The sequence below is a fragment of the Lithobates pipiens genome, unplaced genomic scaffold (genome assembly GCF_037356315.1).
Source record: "Lithobates pipiens isolate NorthernLeopardFrog02 unplaced genomic scaffold, aLitPip1_a1.2 Scaffold_19, whole genome shotgun sequence".
Classification (NCBI taxonomy): domain Eukaryota; kingdom Metazoa; phylum Chordata; class Amphibia; order Anura; family Ranidae; genus Lithobates; species Lithobates pipiens.
Window position 1 is genome coordinate 403,412,032 of NW_027507764.1, and position 15,916 is coordinate 403,427,947.

The 15,916-nt window shown below is 43.1% G+C and overlaps 1 protein-coding gene across 1 annotated transcript in view; it reads left to right on the forward strand.

Annotated features, from left to right (window-relative positions):
* Positions 1 to 15,916, forward strand: part of AFG3L2 (AFG3 like matrix AAA peptidase subunit 2) — a 64,926-nt gene that overhangs the window by 16,660 nt on the left and 32,350 nt on the right. The window contains exons 4-8 of the mRNA XM_077492421.1: positions 6,540 to 6,646; positions 6,949 to 7,101; positions 12,198 to 12,272; positions 13,554 to 13,678; positions 14,486 to 14,756. Of these exons, the coding sequence (XP_077348547.1) occupies positions 6,540 to 6,646; positions 6,949 to 7,101; positions 12,198 to 12,272; positions 13,554 to 13,678; positions 14,486 to 14,756 (731 nt within the window). The remainder of the gene's footprint in view (positions 1 to 6,539; positions 6,647 to 6,948; positions 7,102 to 12,197; positions 12,273 to 13,553; positions 13,679 to 14,485; positions 14,757 to 15,916) is intronic.

Here is a 15,916-nt window from a genome sequence, read left to right on the forward strand (position 1 = left end):
AAAAACAGATTGCAACAATTTGGAAATCTCATAAACCCATATTTTATTCACAAATAGAAAATGGAAAACATGTGAAATGTTTAACCACTTCAGTATGAGGTACATTTATCCCCTTCCTGCTTAGGCCAATTCTCAGCTTTCAGCTCTGTCGCACCTTAAATGACAATTGTGCGGCCATGCAACACTGTACCTATATAACATTTTTATCATATTTTTTTTTTTTTTTTTTTTACACAAATGGAGCTTTCTTTTGGTTGTATCCACTACTGGGTTTTTATTTTTTGCTAAACAAATGAAAAAAGATCAAACATTTTGAAAAGAAAAAAAACTTTTCTTTGTTTCTGTTATTTGCAAAATTATATAAGTAATTTTTCTTCTGATGGGGCAGCACTGATGAGGCAACACTAATGGGCACTGATAACCTGCCCTGATATGCTGTACTGATAATTGGGGCACTGATAACCAGCATTGGTTTACACGTTATCGGATGTGATTGGACACAGCTGATCACATGGTAAAAAGCCTATGTCATTGACTCTTTACTGTGATCAGTGATGCACTGTGTCCAAGGGACACAGCTCACCACCAATTGCTACACTGCACGCCCCTGTGGGTGCTTGCGGCACGATGGAAAGAAGTCATATGACATCTAGTCAGGATGGTAAAGCCACTGCACGGCCGTCATTCTGTTATAGGCCATAAGGTGTTAAACGGAGAAAATGTACCTTTTTTTTTTTTTTTTTTTTTTTTTTTTAAGAAGAAAATACATTAATTTTGAAATTGATGGTGGCAACACTTCTCAAAAGTTAGAACAGGGCAACAAAAAGCTGGCAAAGTAAGTGGTACTGACAAGAAAGAGAGCTGGAAGAACAATTTGAAACCAATTACGTTAACTGGCAACAGGTCAGTAACATCATTGGATATAAAAACAGAATCTCAGAGTGTCTCAGACATAAAGATGGGCAGTGGCTCATCAATCCGTGAAAAGCTGTGTCTAAAAATTATCAAACAATTTCAGACTAATCCTCAGTGTAAAGATACAAAGACTTTAAATATACTATTATCATCTACAGCACATAATATCACAAGATTCTGAGAATCTGGAGAAATCTCTGTGTACAAGGGACAAGGCTGAAACACAATATTGGATGTCTCTGAATGTTGGGCCCTTAGATGGCACTGTAAAAAAAACAGGCATGATTTTGTGATGGACATCACTGCATGGAATACCTCCAAAAATCACGGTCTGTGAACAGTTTACCGTGCCATGAAAAAAATGTGAGGTAAAGCTGTAAATACGGTAATCTTTTTGTATGGTAGGGTATTATTGATTTCAGCAATCCAGGCAGCCACTGTAGGAGCCGTGGCCTGGATACAATTACGAGCTATAATTTTTCTAGCTACAAACAAGGTTTTATGCAGGAATCTAAAGCCCCATACACACTATCAGTTTTTCTGCTGAGTTTTTCCTTCAGATTTACCAAAACCATGTAGTGCAAGGGTCTGCCTGATTGCATACACATTGAAACGCTTAAGGTTTGACCTCATATTATATGGTTTTGGTAAATCTGAAGGAAAAACTCAGCAGAAAAACTGATGGTGTGTATGGGGCTTTAGAGCAGTGATAGTGAACCTTGGCACCTCAGATGTTTTGGAACTACATTTCCCATGACGCTCTGGCACTCTGCAGTGTAGTGGAGCATCATGGGAAATGTAGTTCCAAAACATCTGGGGTGCCAAGGTTCGCCATCACTGCTTTAGAGTGTGTTTATCTATATCGGTGTCAGGAAAGATACCCAACAGGCATTGCTTAGGATCCAGGGACACCAGTGAGCCCACCTGATCATGTAGGAATTGGACAATCTGTGACCAGTATCCTCAAATATAGGGGGAGTGCCAGAGGAGATGGCCAAAGGTAACAACTGATATCAAATATCTGGGGCACATGGAACAATGCGAAGGACAGAATTTGGCAAATCAGTGCGAAGTAAAGTATGCCCGATGTGTTATGTAGATTTGCGTATGCCTATCCGACATTTTGGGGGATACGAGGGTGCAGCTCCAGAGCTTCACCCCAGTCCTCATCATCCACCTCCCCAACATCATCAACCCATTTAGTCTTAACAGTGTAGGCAAGTTTAGTGATAGCTGGAGCAATGAGCATGTTGTAAAAAATAGATATAAGTTGAAGTGGTTCATTACTACAAATTAAGTCAAGTGCATCCAGGGATGGTAGGTTGGGTTAGAAGCCCCTGAACTGGGTATAGAGGGCATGGTGTTCCTGCAGAAAACGGAAGCACATATAGTTTGGGGTGGTTAAATTCTGCTTTTAATTGATCAAAGGTTTTAAGTGTTCCATTTATGAGTACATGGGACAGCAAGTAAACTCCCTTAAATGGCTATATAGGATCGGGTATCTGAAGGAGTTCTGGGAGAAGTTTGTTTACCACAAGGGAGTATTCATATGAAACCCAGTTGTTCCCATCTTGGACATTGCCAGATCCGCTTGTGCTGAAATAAAAGGCCAGAGCCATTTGGCTGCTCCAATGAGCCATGCAGGCCACGCAGCAGTTCGCAAAATGGATGTGGGTTTCTGCAGGATGACATTCCAAAGCAAGGTATCTACATTTTGTCAGTCTTATCAATATGATAAGGTATGTAATATGATCCGAAGTCCGGAACTGCAAGACCCCTTGGGGAAGTTGGGATCTGAAGAACCTTCCAGGATAGTTTGTGTCTACTGAGCCCCCAAATGAAAGATTGTAAAGTGTCCATAGTGTTAAAGTATCTAAGTGGAATGTAGACCAGGGAGTGTCATAGTACATAGAGAATTTTAGGTAAAAGTATCAAGTCAAAGTCCCAAGCGGCCCGTAACTCCCAATGGTAATTTGGCCAATGTCTCTGTTTTAGCTTTAATCAGCGAGAGAAGAGGCTCTACATTTAGTGAGACCTAATCGGCCACATCCCTAGAAACCTGAACCCCTAATGCCGCATAAACCCGACCGGACTTTTCGACAGCAAAGTTCAGAAGGCACGAATCCGTCAGACAATTCGATGGTGTGTGGGCTCCATCGGACCTTTGCTGTCCAAAAATCTGACGGACTTTAAAAATAGAACATGTTTTCAATTTTTTTTTCGCCGGAACTCCGCCGGACCCAGAGTGAGTCAACCGCACCGGTAAATGGAGACAGAGCAAATCAACTACACCTGTACCAGCGGCATTTCTACTTGTGCTCCACCTGTACTGTATTAATAGAAACAGCATTTAGGTATCTCTGCTGCATTGGCAGAGCTGGCATCTTGCTATCTATATTGCTACTTGAAGCACCTGTGAACAAGAACAGAGTAGCTGCACCTTACCATCTGTACCAGCATCAGCACTGGCACTGCTACCTATACTGTCTGTACTGCACTGTAGCTGTACTATATCAGTAGCAGCAGAGCTGGCATTAACCACTTGCCGCCCGCCCTATAGGGAATTGACGGTGGCAAAGTGGTTGCATAATCCTGATCGGACGTCATATGACGTGATCAGGATTATGAGCCGCTGCGCGTCCCCGGGGGCGCGCATCGCGGCGATCGTTGTTGCGGGGTTTCAGTCTGACACCCGGCAACTACGATCTCGGTAAAGAGTCTCCGATGGAGACTCTTTACCACGCGATCAGCCGTGTCCAATCACGGCTGATCACAGTGTAAATAGGAAGAGCCAGTGATCGGCTTTTCCTCACTCGCGTCTGTCAGACGCGAGTAGAGGAGAGCCGATCGGCTGCTCCTCTGACAGGGGGGGTCTGTGCTGATCGATTATCAGCACAGCCCCCCCCCCCCCCCAAGGATGCCCACACTGGACCACCAGGGATGCCACCAGACCACCAGGGATGCCCAACAAAAGGTAATCCTCCCTAGACCACCAGGGATGCCAGTCAGTGCCATAATGGATGCCAATCAGTGCCCACAATGGGCATCACTGATTGGCATGCATTATTGTTTGGCACTGATTGGCATCCATTAGTACAGTATAACAATACAATGCCGCCTATGAGTGCCCACCTGTGCCCCCTATCAGTGCCCCCTATCAGTGTCCATCAATGCCACCTCATCAGTGCTGCCTTATCAGTGCCCATCAGTGTAGCCCCATCAGTAAAGGAGAAAACGTACTTATTTACAAAGTTTTGAAACTGAAACAAAAAAAACATGTTTTTTTAAAAAAAAAAATTGGTATTTTTTTATTTGTAGCGCAAAAAATAAAAACCGTAGAGGTGATCAAATACCACCAAAAGAAAGCTCTATTTGTGGGAAAAAAATGTTAAAAATTTCATTTGGGTACCGTGTAGCATGACCGGGCAATTGTCATTCAAAGTGCGACAGCGCTGAAAGCTCAAAATTGGTCTGGGCAAGAAGGTGTTTAAGTGCCTGGTATTGAGGTGGTTAAGGTACTAACTATCCTGGTTGCGTACTGCTCTGCTTGCTGCTGTCCGGCTTCAGTTTGGTTCGGACTGGCCCCTGCTCTGCTCACCTGGCTCTTCTCCAGGCTTTGTACTTTGCTTTTGTGCTGATAGTTCTGTGTCCTCTGCGCTGGTCTCTGGAGCCTGCTTTCTGCCCTGGCTTGTGCTGATCTGCCCTGCCGGTTCCTCTGTATGTGTGCTGGTGCTGGCTTGGTCGACTGGCTTTTGTGGGTCCCTGTGTCACTTGCTATGCCTCTCTGCAGTGACTGTGATGTTCCTGCTATCTGAAGCCAGTGTGCAAGCCTCACCCTAAGTTGTTCACCTGTCCATCTGTATTTTGTTTCTACCATGGGCACTCCAGCCACATCATTATTATCTCTGATCCAAGGTCTGATCCCAAACTACAACGTTTTAATTTAGTCGCAAGTTCTATTAACCCGAAGCGCAATTTAACATTAGACTTGAACTCTGATCCGTGCAGCCCACTTCTAGTAAAATTCCAATTTTCTTTTAAGTTTTACCATCTAACTACCTAATTAATTTTAAGCCGACCTGCTGCTATATTGCTGATACCTGTCGGTTAGGGGAACCCCCCCCCCCTCTCTCATAATTCACTTCTGTTTTCAGTTGTACGCTATCTCTCCCATATTTATCCATAATGTGAGGATTCCATCAATCACTTCCCAGATTGTTTTGCTTTTTTATTATTCCTGGCTCTTTTAAACACATCCAGAAAGGTATACTATGGTATTTCTGAACAGCAGCATGGGCGGTTATCCCGCCACTGGAAATCTTTGCAGGTTCCAACTCTTCTGAAATGGGTTTCTGAGATGAATTGTACTGATCATAGTTAGACTCTCGTCTGCAAACTAGGTACATACGATCAGTGGCGCCAGTCATTTTGCTGTTCCGCGATGCAAAGCATACATACACACCTGTCCTCTGACTTTGTAGCTTAAAGGGGAGCAGGTGGCATTGGGAGGTTAAAACCTGGCTCAGTTACATGTTTTTACCACCTGCAGATGGCAAGTGTAAACAAGGCTTTGGAGAGCTCTGTTGTTCTTGAAATTAGGATCCCACATGCATCAGTAGTGAAGAGAACACCAAACCCTCCCTAAGAGGGTTAAGAATTGGCACCTAATTTGGAGCGCATGATTCTAATTTCATTAATTTGTAGTGGTGGTAAATTTGGGTGTATAGTAGTTTTATTTATTCATTTTTTTTTTTTTTCCCCCATGTGGAAAATGTGCATTTTTGTCAATTTACACTCTAGGAATAAATTTACCGTGCTAATTTTATGAACCATTTTTATGTGTATATCCTCTTTTTATCTTTTAGGCAATATTTGAATGGAGATATGTTTTCTTGTTCAAATTAGTTGAAAAAGTCATTTTCTATGGGGTATACTTGTTTAGTTTTCTATTAGCGATGCACCAAAATTTCGGCCGCTGAAATGTATTGGTTGAAAATAGAGTCATCAACGTTTTGCCGATAATGGTGCCAAAAACACTCGCAATTTTACTACGATTTAACCGTGCTTTAAGGTGTGTTTTTTTTTTTTTTTCTTGGGTCTTGTGATTCAAAAAGCGCTTCAAAAACAGAACACGGGTGCATCCCCACTATGTTTTCAATGCAATTTAACGGGGAGGTGCCTTTTTGGTTTATTTTTTAGCTGATCAAAAATGTAGCAATAGGGCTTTTTAACACCAAAACTAAAGCACAATGGACTAGTGTGAAGACATACATAGAATTTAAAGGGATGCATTTCTCTTGAGCTTTTCTCACGCTAAAGGTGCCAATAATGGCTGACAATAAATTTAATTTTAAATTTACTGATATTAATTTAAAAAGTTTGAAATAAAAAATATTTGTTTTAAAAAAAAAAAAAAAACTGTCATGTTCCGTTTTGGCCAAGTGCATCCTGAATTTTTGGTTTTGGCACCAAACCTTTTAATTTCGGTGCACCACGACTGTCTTTACATGACCAGAGTCTTGAAGAGTATGTGAGTGAGCAATTGTTACTATATTTTGTTACATGCAAGCTTTATTTTTTGTTTCTTTTTTTTTTTTTTCCTTCCTGTTAATCCCTCTGTGAAGATAATGAAGCTAATGAAAAGCATTCCTCTGGTGGAAGTGGGGACTCTGGAGGAGGTGGCAAAAAAGGTGGGAAGAAAGATAAAGATTGGTGGTCAAGGATGTCTAAGGTGACTTCCCCTTCTTTTAATTATGCCTTATTGTTGCTATTTAAAAAAAAAAAAAAAAAAAGCAAATAACAGCATAGTATGGGTACAAAGTAGTATGATATCCAGCATTTTTGATAATGGAAGTAAACAAAATCTTTAAATGTTTATTTGACCCAAGTCTCATTACTGCTGGACTTTACTGAGCACTCATCTAATAAATAATAATGGCATGTCTGCATATAAATGTTTTATTGACAATTTGTCTAAATATAGAAGCTTAGCACATTTTGGATCTTTTGATATCTCTTTATTTTAATTTGCAGGGGGACATTCCTTGGGATGATAATCAGTTCCGAACCATTTTACTGGGCTCTTTAGGGTTATGGACGGTTGCCACTTACTACATCTTCTATAAGAAGACTCAAATAGAGATCACATGGAAAGATTTTATTAACAACTACCTGGCAGAAGGCCTGGTGAGTAGGAAAAGAATGGCAACTGTGTGACTGGAGGAATTGTACTTTACCAATAAAATGTTGTTAAACCCGGAATTGTAATAAATTTCAGCTTGCCAATCATTGGATATAGCGGCTACATTTGTTGTCCCCCCCCCCCCCCCCCCCCCTTTTTTTTTTTTTTTTTTTTTTTTTTAACATCTGGAAGAAGCTTGTTCTTTTGAAAAACTGACTCACTCTCTGGGTCACCAGATGAAAATAAAAGCCTAAACAAAACAAATGCAGCCATCACATTTAAGAAATGGTAAGCTGAAATATAATATATGCTAGCGTTTGGGTTTAATACGGCTTTAAATAAGCCTGTTTATTTTGATTATGAATTCATAACTGAGTTAGGGGAATGACTCACGTCTTTTGTCCTATCTGCCTGCCTGCTCATAGAGAGCTGTTCTTAGTTTAAATCTGAGTCAAACCAGGGAATTCACTAAGCCTTCTGCACCTTTATAAAGACACAGGCAACTGTCAGGAGTGGCGAGTGCCACATGAACCATTTCAGGTCTATCTACATCACCTGTGCCAGTTTCTATTTTAGGCTGATTTCACACTGTGTGTGGCTGCAGGGCACAGCAGGAGGTCCAGTGCATCCCCTGTTTACTGTTTTTCAGGACTAAATTAGGTCTGAATTTTTTGTGGAATTTAGACCTGAAATTAAGCTAAAGACGCACAGGTCTCCTCTCTGTGCTCCGTGGCCGCCCCCCGGAGATGTGTGAACCAGCTCTATTGAGAGTGATCTGTTTCAGCTGGCGGCGCACCTCGTCCGTGGTATGTTGCAGGGGGTGTAGAACGTCTTCTGCTTTGCTAATGCCGGTCTCAGTCTCCGCCACGAGGTCCCGCAGGGCAGAGAGATCCTACCGGATAAGGGACACCTCAATTGTAACCTCCTCAATTTTGGTGGTGAGCATACTCTGGCATAGAGCGATAGCATCAAGCACTTTATTAGTGGCCATCATAGAGTGCTCTGCATCCGAGGAGGCGCCGGCGCCACCTCCAGCCTGCTGGTCCGCCTCAGAGCAACGGTACTTGGCAAGCTTATTGGCAGCCTTGGAACTTTTTTTAGGTGGAGACTTGGTCAAGAAACAGGGGTATACCAATATGGCTGCTGTTTGCTAGACAGTTCCCTCCCGTAGCTGTTATAAAATGACATGGTGTATTAGTAGCGGACAGGTACCGGTAAGGGCTGGTGATTGCAGCAGGAGACGACCGCCTCAGGGTAGTCCGGGAGACTTGTAGGGCCTGTACAGTTTCTCAGGGAGTGGAGCAAAATGGCCATCACACCAGAGCCCCAGCCACTGCAGGGTAAATAGGTACTCTGTGGATGGCCCAGGTGCAGTATCAAGAGGCTGGTGGGCCCGGGGCAATCAAGCAGGCCAAGGGGAGCTGCACTGGCCCCGGCGGGTGTAGCAAGATGGCCGTCGCTCCGGGAGCTAGGCTGGAGCCGCGGACTGTCCCACCGGCCGCCACATGGCAAATGGGGGCCACAGGGGATCCGGTGGCCCTTAGTAAACAAGCAGCAGTTCTGTAGGTGGGCAGGCAGGCCAGGGACACTCACAGGGGCAGCCGCCGGGTGTAGCAAGATGGCCGTCGCTAGGCCGAAGCCGCAGTCTATCCTACTGGCAGCTCCGGGCGGGCATATCATCCAAGATCGGCCCCGAGCCGCATCCAAATCAGGCGGAAAACTCCAAAGATCCTGTGGGGAGAGAGGCAGAGCTACTGAAGGGCCAAGGACATGCAGGATGGACAGGATGAGTGAAAGATGGTTGCTCAAGGAGTATGGACGAGCAGAGCACTCTCTGCAAGTGTCCTCCTCTATTGCACTCCAGGCCACGCCCCAGCCCATTGTAATTTAATATTAACAAAATGCCTTTCCTTTTCAATCTGCAGCCTTTGTAAATTTCTGTAAAAGACAATGCAGTATGGCAACCTGAAGACCTTCTGTACACAGTTGGTCTACAGAACTTTTATAGAAATGTCATTTCCTGCTTGTTTGATTTGGCTCACTGGTTTCCTCATAATTCTGCACTAAGATACAAATAAAATTTTAGGCACCCTCTGCAATAGGAATTACATTTTTGCTAAGGGTTAATTGAATCCACAAGGATGCAAACTCTACAAATTTCCTCATCAGAACACTGCAAGTGAACCAGCTGATTAAAATGAACAAGAACACTCCTATTTAGGAATTAATCTTCTAAGGATGTCTTTAACCCTTTTGCTGCCAGGCCCTGTGCTCCTGTCAGGTCACCTGAGACCAGGTGACAGATGCACTCCGTAGGAGTCGGAAGTGCACCACTAGGTAGTAGACCTTAGGACTGACTGCTGCGGATTGCACCCAGGGAGATTCAGGACACAGGTCTACAGGATCACTAACACAGATCCCAATGGGAGCTAGAGCATAGATTCCCCAGGGCGCGGAGTCTAAGAGCCAGCAGGTGTTCGCCAGAGCCTCCAGTGGTGTGGATGGACTTCGCTGCAGTCTGGCTCCAGGTCGCGTCTCCTAGGGTCTCACAGCTCACGCTCACAGTAGACTACAGGAGAAGGAAGCAGCAGCCTGGAACAACAAGGATAGTAAGGGGATAAGGCAACTAGCAGACAGGAACAACAGAGTACACGCCAATGGTTCAGGGTCACAGGTAGGCAGGGATGGTCGGGGACATGCCAAAAGGTCAAGGTCACAAGCAGACCGGAATCTTTGAGAACACACCAAGGTCGGTAACGGAGACAAACGTAGAGCACACGCCAAGCAGGAAACCGGAAGCCAAACACAAGGGATACACAATGGTTCATCAGCACCGCTGGCTTGCAGTGCACAGGTTAATATAGGGTTCCCTGATGGGGCCTGGGGTGGAGCCATGCTTAGAGGAGAGGTTATAAAGACCACCAGGTGGAAGTGGCTGGCCTCTTAGTCTGAACAGATGAGCAGAGGAAGATTACTACATAACCATGACAGCTCCACTTTTAAAGAGGAACTGCAGTCAAGCTGGCTGAATAAAAACATTAGTATGCAGTTTAAACATCGTACAGCAGAATTTGGAAATAATAGTACATATCGGTTTACTCTTTCTGTGTCAAACCAACTTGTTTCTATCCCCCACGCTGCTACTGTGAGCAGCCATTTGTAGCCGCAGTATTTTGGGAACAATGCTGATCATTTGGCCCCTGCCAACCCAGTGAAATATCACACATGTGCAGTAAAGGGGCTCCGGGCTGTGCATGCGCAGTAGAAACAGCGCTTCTGTTCTGATGTGTACAGGTCACTATAGCAGCAGCAGTGAACTTCTGCTGCGGCTGCTATAGTAACTTGTAAACAAAGGCCTGGGAGCACATGCGCATAAAACGCTTGCCTGCACTTGCACAATCGATCCTTGCGCGTCTCTTCCTATCTCCTCCCTCCAGCTCGCCTCCGCTCTTGTTTGACTCATCCCAACCCTTCTCCACTCTCCCCACGCTCCTCCCCTGCCTGCAAACTCACGAGAGTGAGAAAGGGAAAAAATTGGAAAAGAAATGAGAAGTCCTGGAATATCTGACGTTTTCTCTCCCTGGGAGTCAGTGCAAAGGTAGGAATAAACGTCACTCGCCTAGGCTATTTACCAGCAGTGAAAGAGGAAGTATAGTACATACTTTATTTTTTATTGGCGAATTACAGTTTTGACTTCCATTGATAACACTGCAATGGTAGAAGACTTAATTTGGAGAAAGATGAAAAAATGGCTGAAGGTCTGCTGAGCCAGCTGGCCAGACCATTTTTGCAATTTTTCCATCGCTTTTTTATTTTTCACTTACAGCTTTCAAATGTTTCTCAAAACAATATTTTTGCTAAAAATACAAAAAAAATTATTAGATATAGCAAATTTTACAAAATTCCTACTAAATATAGAAGTTTAACCTATATTGTTAATAAATAACAAATATTTGTAACTTTTAAATTGTGACTTTTTTATGAAAATCGAATGTACGCAAAGCTGTAAATAACCAAATTTCTCTAAAAAATCTGGAGGTTTTCATTTTTCACTTACAGCTTTTAGAGATTGTAAAAGACCCCCCAAACCATACATTTTCTGAACACATGACCAGTAGCATAAAAAGAAGGTACTACTGATTTTTATTGCCCCATGATATTTGCAGAAAGGTTTATAAATCAATATTTTCACAAAAAATACACTAAAAATCATTAACAGATACAAAACACTGCAGTAGCCACTGAAACGTGTACTTAATGCGGATTGGTCTTCAGAGGCAAGGGAGACTTAAATGCATGTCTAAATCAACCCATAGGCCCCTTCCACACACCTGCTCAGCAGGGAATCTGTCTGCAGATCCCAGCTGAGCATGGCTGCTCCGTCTCCATGCTGCTTATGCAGAACAAACACAGCACACTCTCCTCTATGGATGGTGGGATGTAAACAGACTGCCAGTCCATTTACACCTGACTGCCATCAGATCTGTTTATGGATGGGGAATGTCAGTTTTTAGCGGATTGGTTTGGATGTAAGCGGGTGTAAATGGACATAAGTCATTTTACATCCGCTGCACCATAGAGCATAAAGGAGGGTCCAATTGGGTCCGCCTGAAAAACTGACGGGGGGGCGTTACTGTTTTTACAGGCATGGTTTTTTATTTTTCTCGCAAGGCTGAAATTTTACTTTAAGAACAGAAACGGTTAGGAGTCTGCAACAAAGTTTGTTAAAATCCTTGCAATGAACACCCCAATCACCCAGAGGGGATTGTTTTTTCCTTAACGAAAATGGAGTTACTCTTTACATGCTTACCTGGTGGCAGGCAAAGGAAGATGTAATTATTTGGTGAGTTTGGGTCTTCTCTAATAGCTTCATAACTGAAAAACAATGGCAATTTCTACCTTCACTATCTACATCCTTCAAAAAAAAATTAATTTGTATGTTAATTAGATGGGTTTCTCCAATCTGTAAACTATGTTCATGTGACTACACTTGTTCTCTGTTCCTTATTAGGTGGTGTTCCATACGATGTTCCTATTTGTCACTGATTGTGCAGAAGTGCAATTTTCTGATGTGTGTGTGTGTTCTTTCTGTTGTACATAGGTGGATCGACTTCAAGTAGTGAATAAGCGCTATGTACGGGTTATCCTTACATCCTACAAGACACCTTGGGATGGGGTAATTTTTTACTTTTTCGATGTAAATCCATATTGTTGAAGTAGAGTATTTAAAAATGCTTTCATCCTATTGTAATGCTGGGAAATATCAGTATTGTAATGAAGGTATTGAGGCAGCGTATCCTCACTTACATTTTCAGAACATCAACACAGGAGGCACAGACTTGCAGGAAAGTCACACAGCTCACTCCATAGTCCTATTTTCCTGCCATTAGAGAGATCTACATTCCAGTATACATACTTCACTTTACAACATCCATGCCACCAGTGAGACCTGCACTTAAAGCGGAGTTCCACCCAAAAGTCAAACTTCTGCTCATTTGTCTCCTCTCCCCCCTTCGGTGCCACAGGTGCCACCTTTTCGGAAGGGGGGGCAGGATACCTGTCTTTGACACGTATCCTGTTCCCAATTCCAGGAGTCCACGCCATGGCCCATCATGTCGCCGCTGGGCTCCCTCCTCCTCCCCCTGCCACCGGGCCAGTAGGAGAGAGGAGCGGGGCCTCGAGCATGTGCAGTAGGGTTCCTGTTGTGAAGCCGCAAGGCTACGATGCCGGGTTCCCTTACCCGCAGTGGCGGCATTGGATTTTATTCCCTGGTTTGCAGGGACACAAAATCCATAATTTTCCCCTTGTCAGAAAGGAGCTCTGCCTTGTTTACATAGACAGAGCTCCGTCCTGTGTCTCTGTGCCCAAGGATCGGTGGGTGTCGGCTGGCATCCATTATCTGGCACCTGCAGATCAGCTTTTGCTGTGAATAATCACGGCAGAAGCAATGTGTGCCCCCTTGGCGGAACTGCAGAAACATGTGTATAGATACTGCACAGAACAGCCACCCTGTAGCAGTATATCTGCTATGGAGCGATGGGGATGTCGATAAAAACAAACTGGAGCCTTGACCAAAGTAATATAATGCCCTTCCTTGTAGGTGTAGGATGTTTAGATACCTCCCGAAGCCTGGCTTAAAAACTCCCAGAGATTGTATCATCCCTGTCCTGCCTTGTTGCTAGGATGTTGCTGAGAAACCTCTAGCTGTTCCTAGTCACCTCCACCATCCCAGTAGGCTTCAGTCAGGCTTTGGGAGGTACATAAATGGCCTACACCTAAAGCATGGGCATTATTTACGGTTTGTTTTTAATTACAGACACCCCTTATCTGCATAAGCAGTTTTTTAGTAAAGGTAGACTGCCTTTAAGTCTAGTAAGGTCCATTCTGTTAGGATTAAAGGGGCAAGATCTGTTCGGTTGGTGATATGTTGTTTTTTTGTTTTTATTTCTATTTATAGAGTACTATCTGGTTTAATATTGGCAGTGTGGACACTTTTGAGAGGAATTTGGAAACAGTACAGCAAGAGCTTGGAATAGAACCAGAGAAGCGAGTACCTGTGGTTTACAAAATGGAGGGTGACGGGTAAGCTTAACTTCTAGTTGCTGCTTTTATTTTTCCGTTTTTCTGGTTTCAAACAGATTACCCCCTGCCACTACTACTGAATGATGGAGGCATTCCTACCTAGGATCTCCACTAACTTGGGAAAACTCTTTCCTATTTGGTAACCTGAGTCTATTTGGTAGATTGCAAATTGTGATTCTTTTGTAGCTGTAGCCAAGCACATATACATACATTTTTGCTCAGCACAATCCTGTGTGCAGTCCCACTAGGGTTTCAATGGTTTTGGCAAAGCATTTCTGTGACCTGCCAGTTTTGTTTTTTACTCGCCATGACCAGGCATGGTCATGGTCTGCAGCTTCTTTTGCTGTTCTCATCTCCTGCCAGTACTTCCTTCTGGGACTTCCCCCTAAGCATTTCTTCAAAAGTGTCATCCTTCAGCTTTACAATCTACATTACTGATGTCCAATAACTGGTCCAAAGGATAGTACTGTGACAAACACCTTGCGTCCACAAGCAAGGTCTCAAATTTGACCCATTAGTACTGTGCCTTACATAGGACGGCAGAAAAGCTTTTTGAAATCACTAAATGCTTCTCATATAATATCTCCTGCCCTGCATAATTTCTAGCTAGGGAAAACCTTCTCAGTAGATGAGCGTTCATGAATATCCTCACAGCCTCCTAAAGACTTTTGGCCCAGAGAGCAATCTCCCTTTGTTGCCTACATTCATTGCACCTTTTACTTTAGTTGGACTAATCATACAGTTACCAATCGAATGTGTTTCTTGGTAGTAGAGATTTTAGGTTTAATGTATTTATTTTATTTCTAGAACCTTTTTTCTGAATATGCTTCCAACTATCCTCATCCTTGGCATACTTTACTTTATCGTGAGAAGAGGACCTGCTGGTGCAAGAGGAGGTCGAGGTATGGGGGGGCTCTTCTCTGTCGGAGAGACAACTGCTAAAATACTCAAGGATGAAATTGACGTCAAGTTCAAGGATGTGGCAGGATGTGAGGAAGCAAAACTTGAGATTATGGAATTTGTAAATTTCCTTAAAAATCCAAAACAATACCAAGATCTAGGTGCAAAAATACCAAAGGTAATGTAGTATATATTTTTTTTTTGTCTTTTTCCTTTTCTCCTTATGGTTTTATTTTATAGAAATTTGCATAATTTCATAATGCAGATCATATGGTTCCTCAAAATTGCCGTACTTATCGGCGTATAACACGCACCCCCGTGTGTGTATGTGCGTGCGCGCTGCTGTAAGTTGAACCTCTACCACCAGAGGACCTAGAGAATAAATTGGTGGGTTTTGCAATTTTTTTTTTTTTATGTCACATGGTATTTGCGCAGTGGTTTTTCAAACAGTTTAAAAAAAAAAAATGATATATTTATTGAGTTTAAAGAAATAGACACATAATCGATTAGTTGAGATTTTTCGATTAATTGGATACAATCACAAAAAAAGTAATATGCATTTTTTTCATTTATTTAACGTAATAATGAAAATTATGGGGCACTATTCCTCTAGGGAACACCAATGATGGGACAGCACTATTCCTTCTGGGCACACCAGTGACGGGGCAGCACTATTCCTCCCAGGAACACCAATGATCCCCCTCCACCCCCCAACCCCCGCCCCCCGGAACACCAATGGGGCACTATTCGAGTCAAATGACTAGCTATTCATTTGCCCCATATTTTATATAATGTTTTATAACTCTTTTTTCCAAAGCTAAAAGGTTTATACAGAGGCGGCTAATCATTGACCAGTTTCAGCCAGGGATCGTGTGGGCGATGGCAATTCCTTACACTTTTCACATCAAAATAGAGGATGTGAAGCAGTCATTTGGCATGAAAAGGGAGTTTTTAGGGTTTACGATATTTGGCAGACACAATGCAGACGAAACAAAGGAACTAATCTCCACCCAGAAGTCCTGAACCACTGGGCAAATCCAGAAATCATGTAAAAAAGTCAGCAGTTGGAGCACAAGCTCCAAGGCATTCCGCAGAGGGAGATAAAGCCATTTTATATAGTCCAGCAGGAGTGAGATGTGAGTGATGGAAGATCTTGAGTTGGATAATAGTCTTTAGAGGAAATGACAGAAGTCTTATATGTGTCACTGAAATCGGACCAGTCTGCTTCTGTGAAAGGTGTATATCTAGGGATGTCCAGCAAAAAATAAAGTTACAAGAGGACCATGCAGCTTAAACAAGGGATTTTATTGCACATTTAGAAATACAAAAAAAAACTGG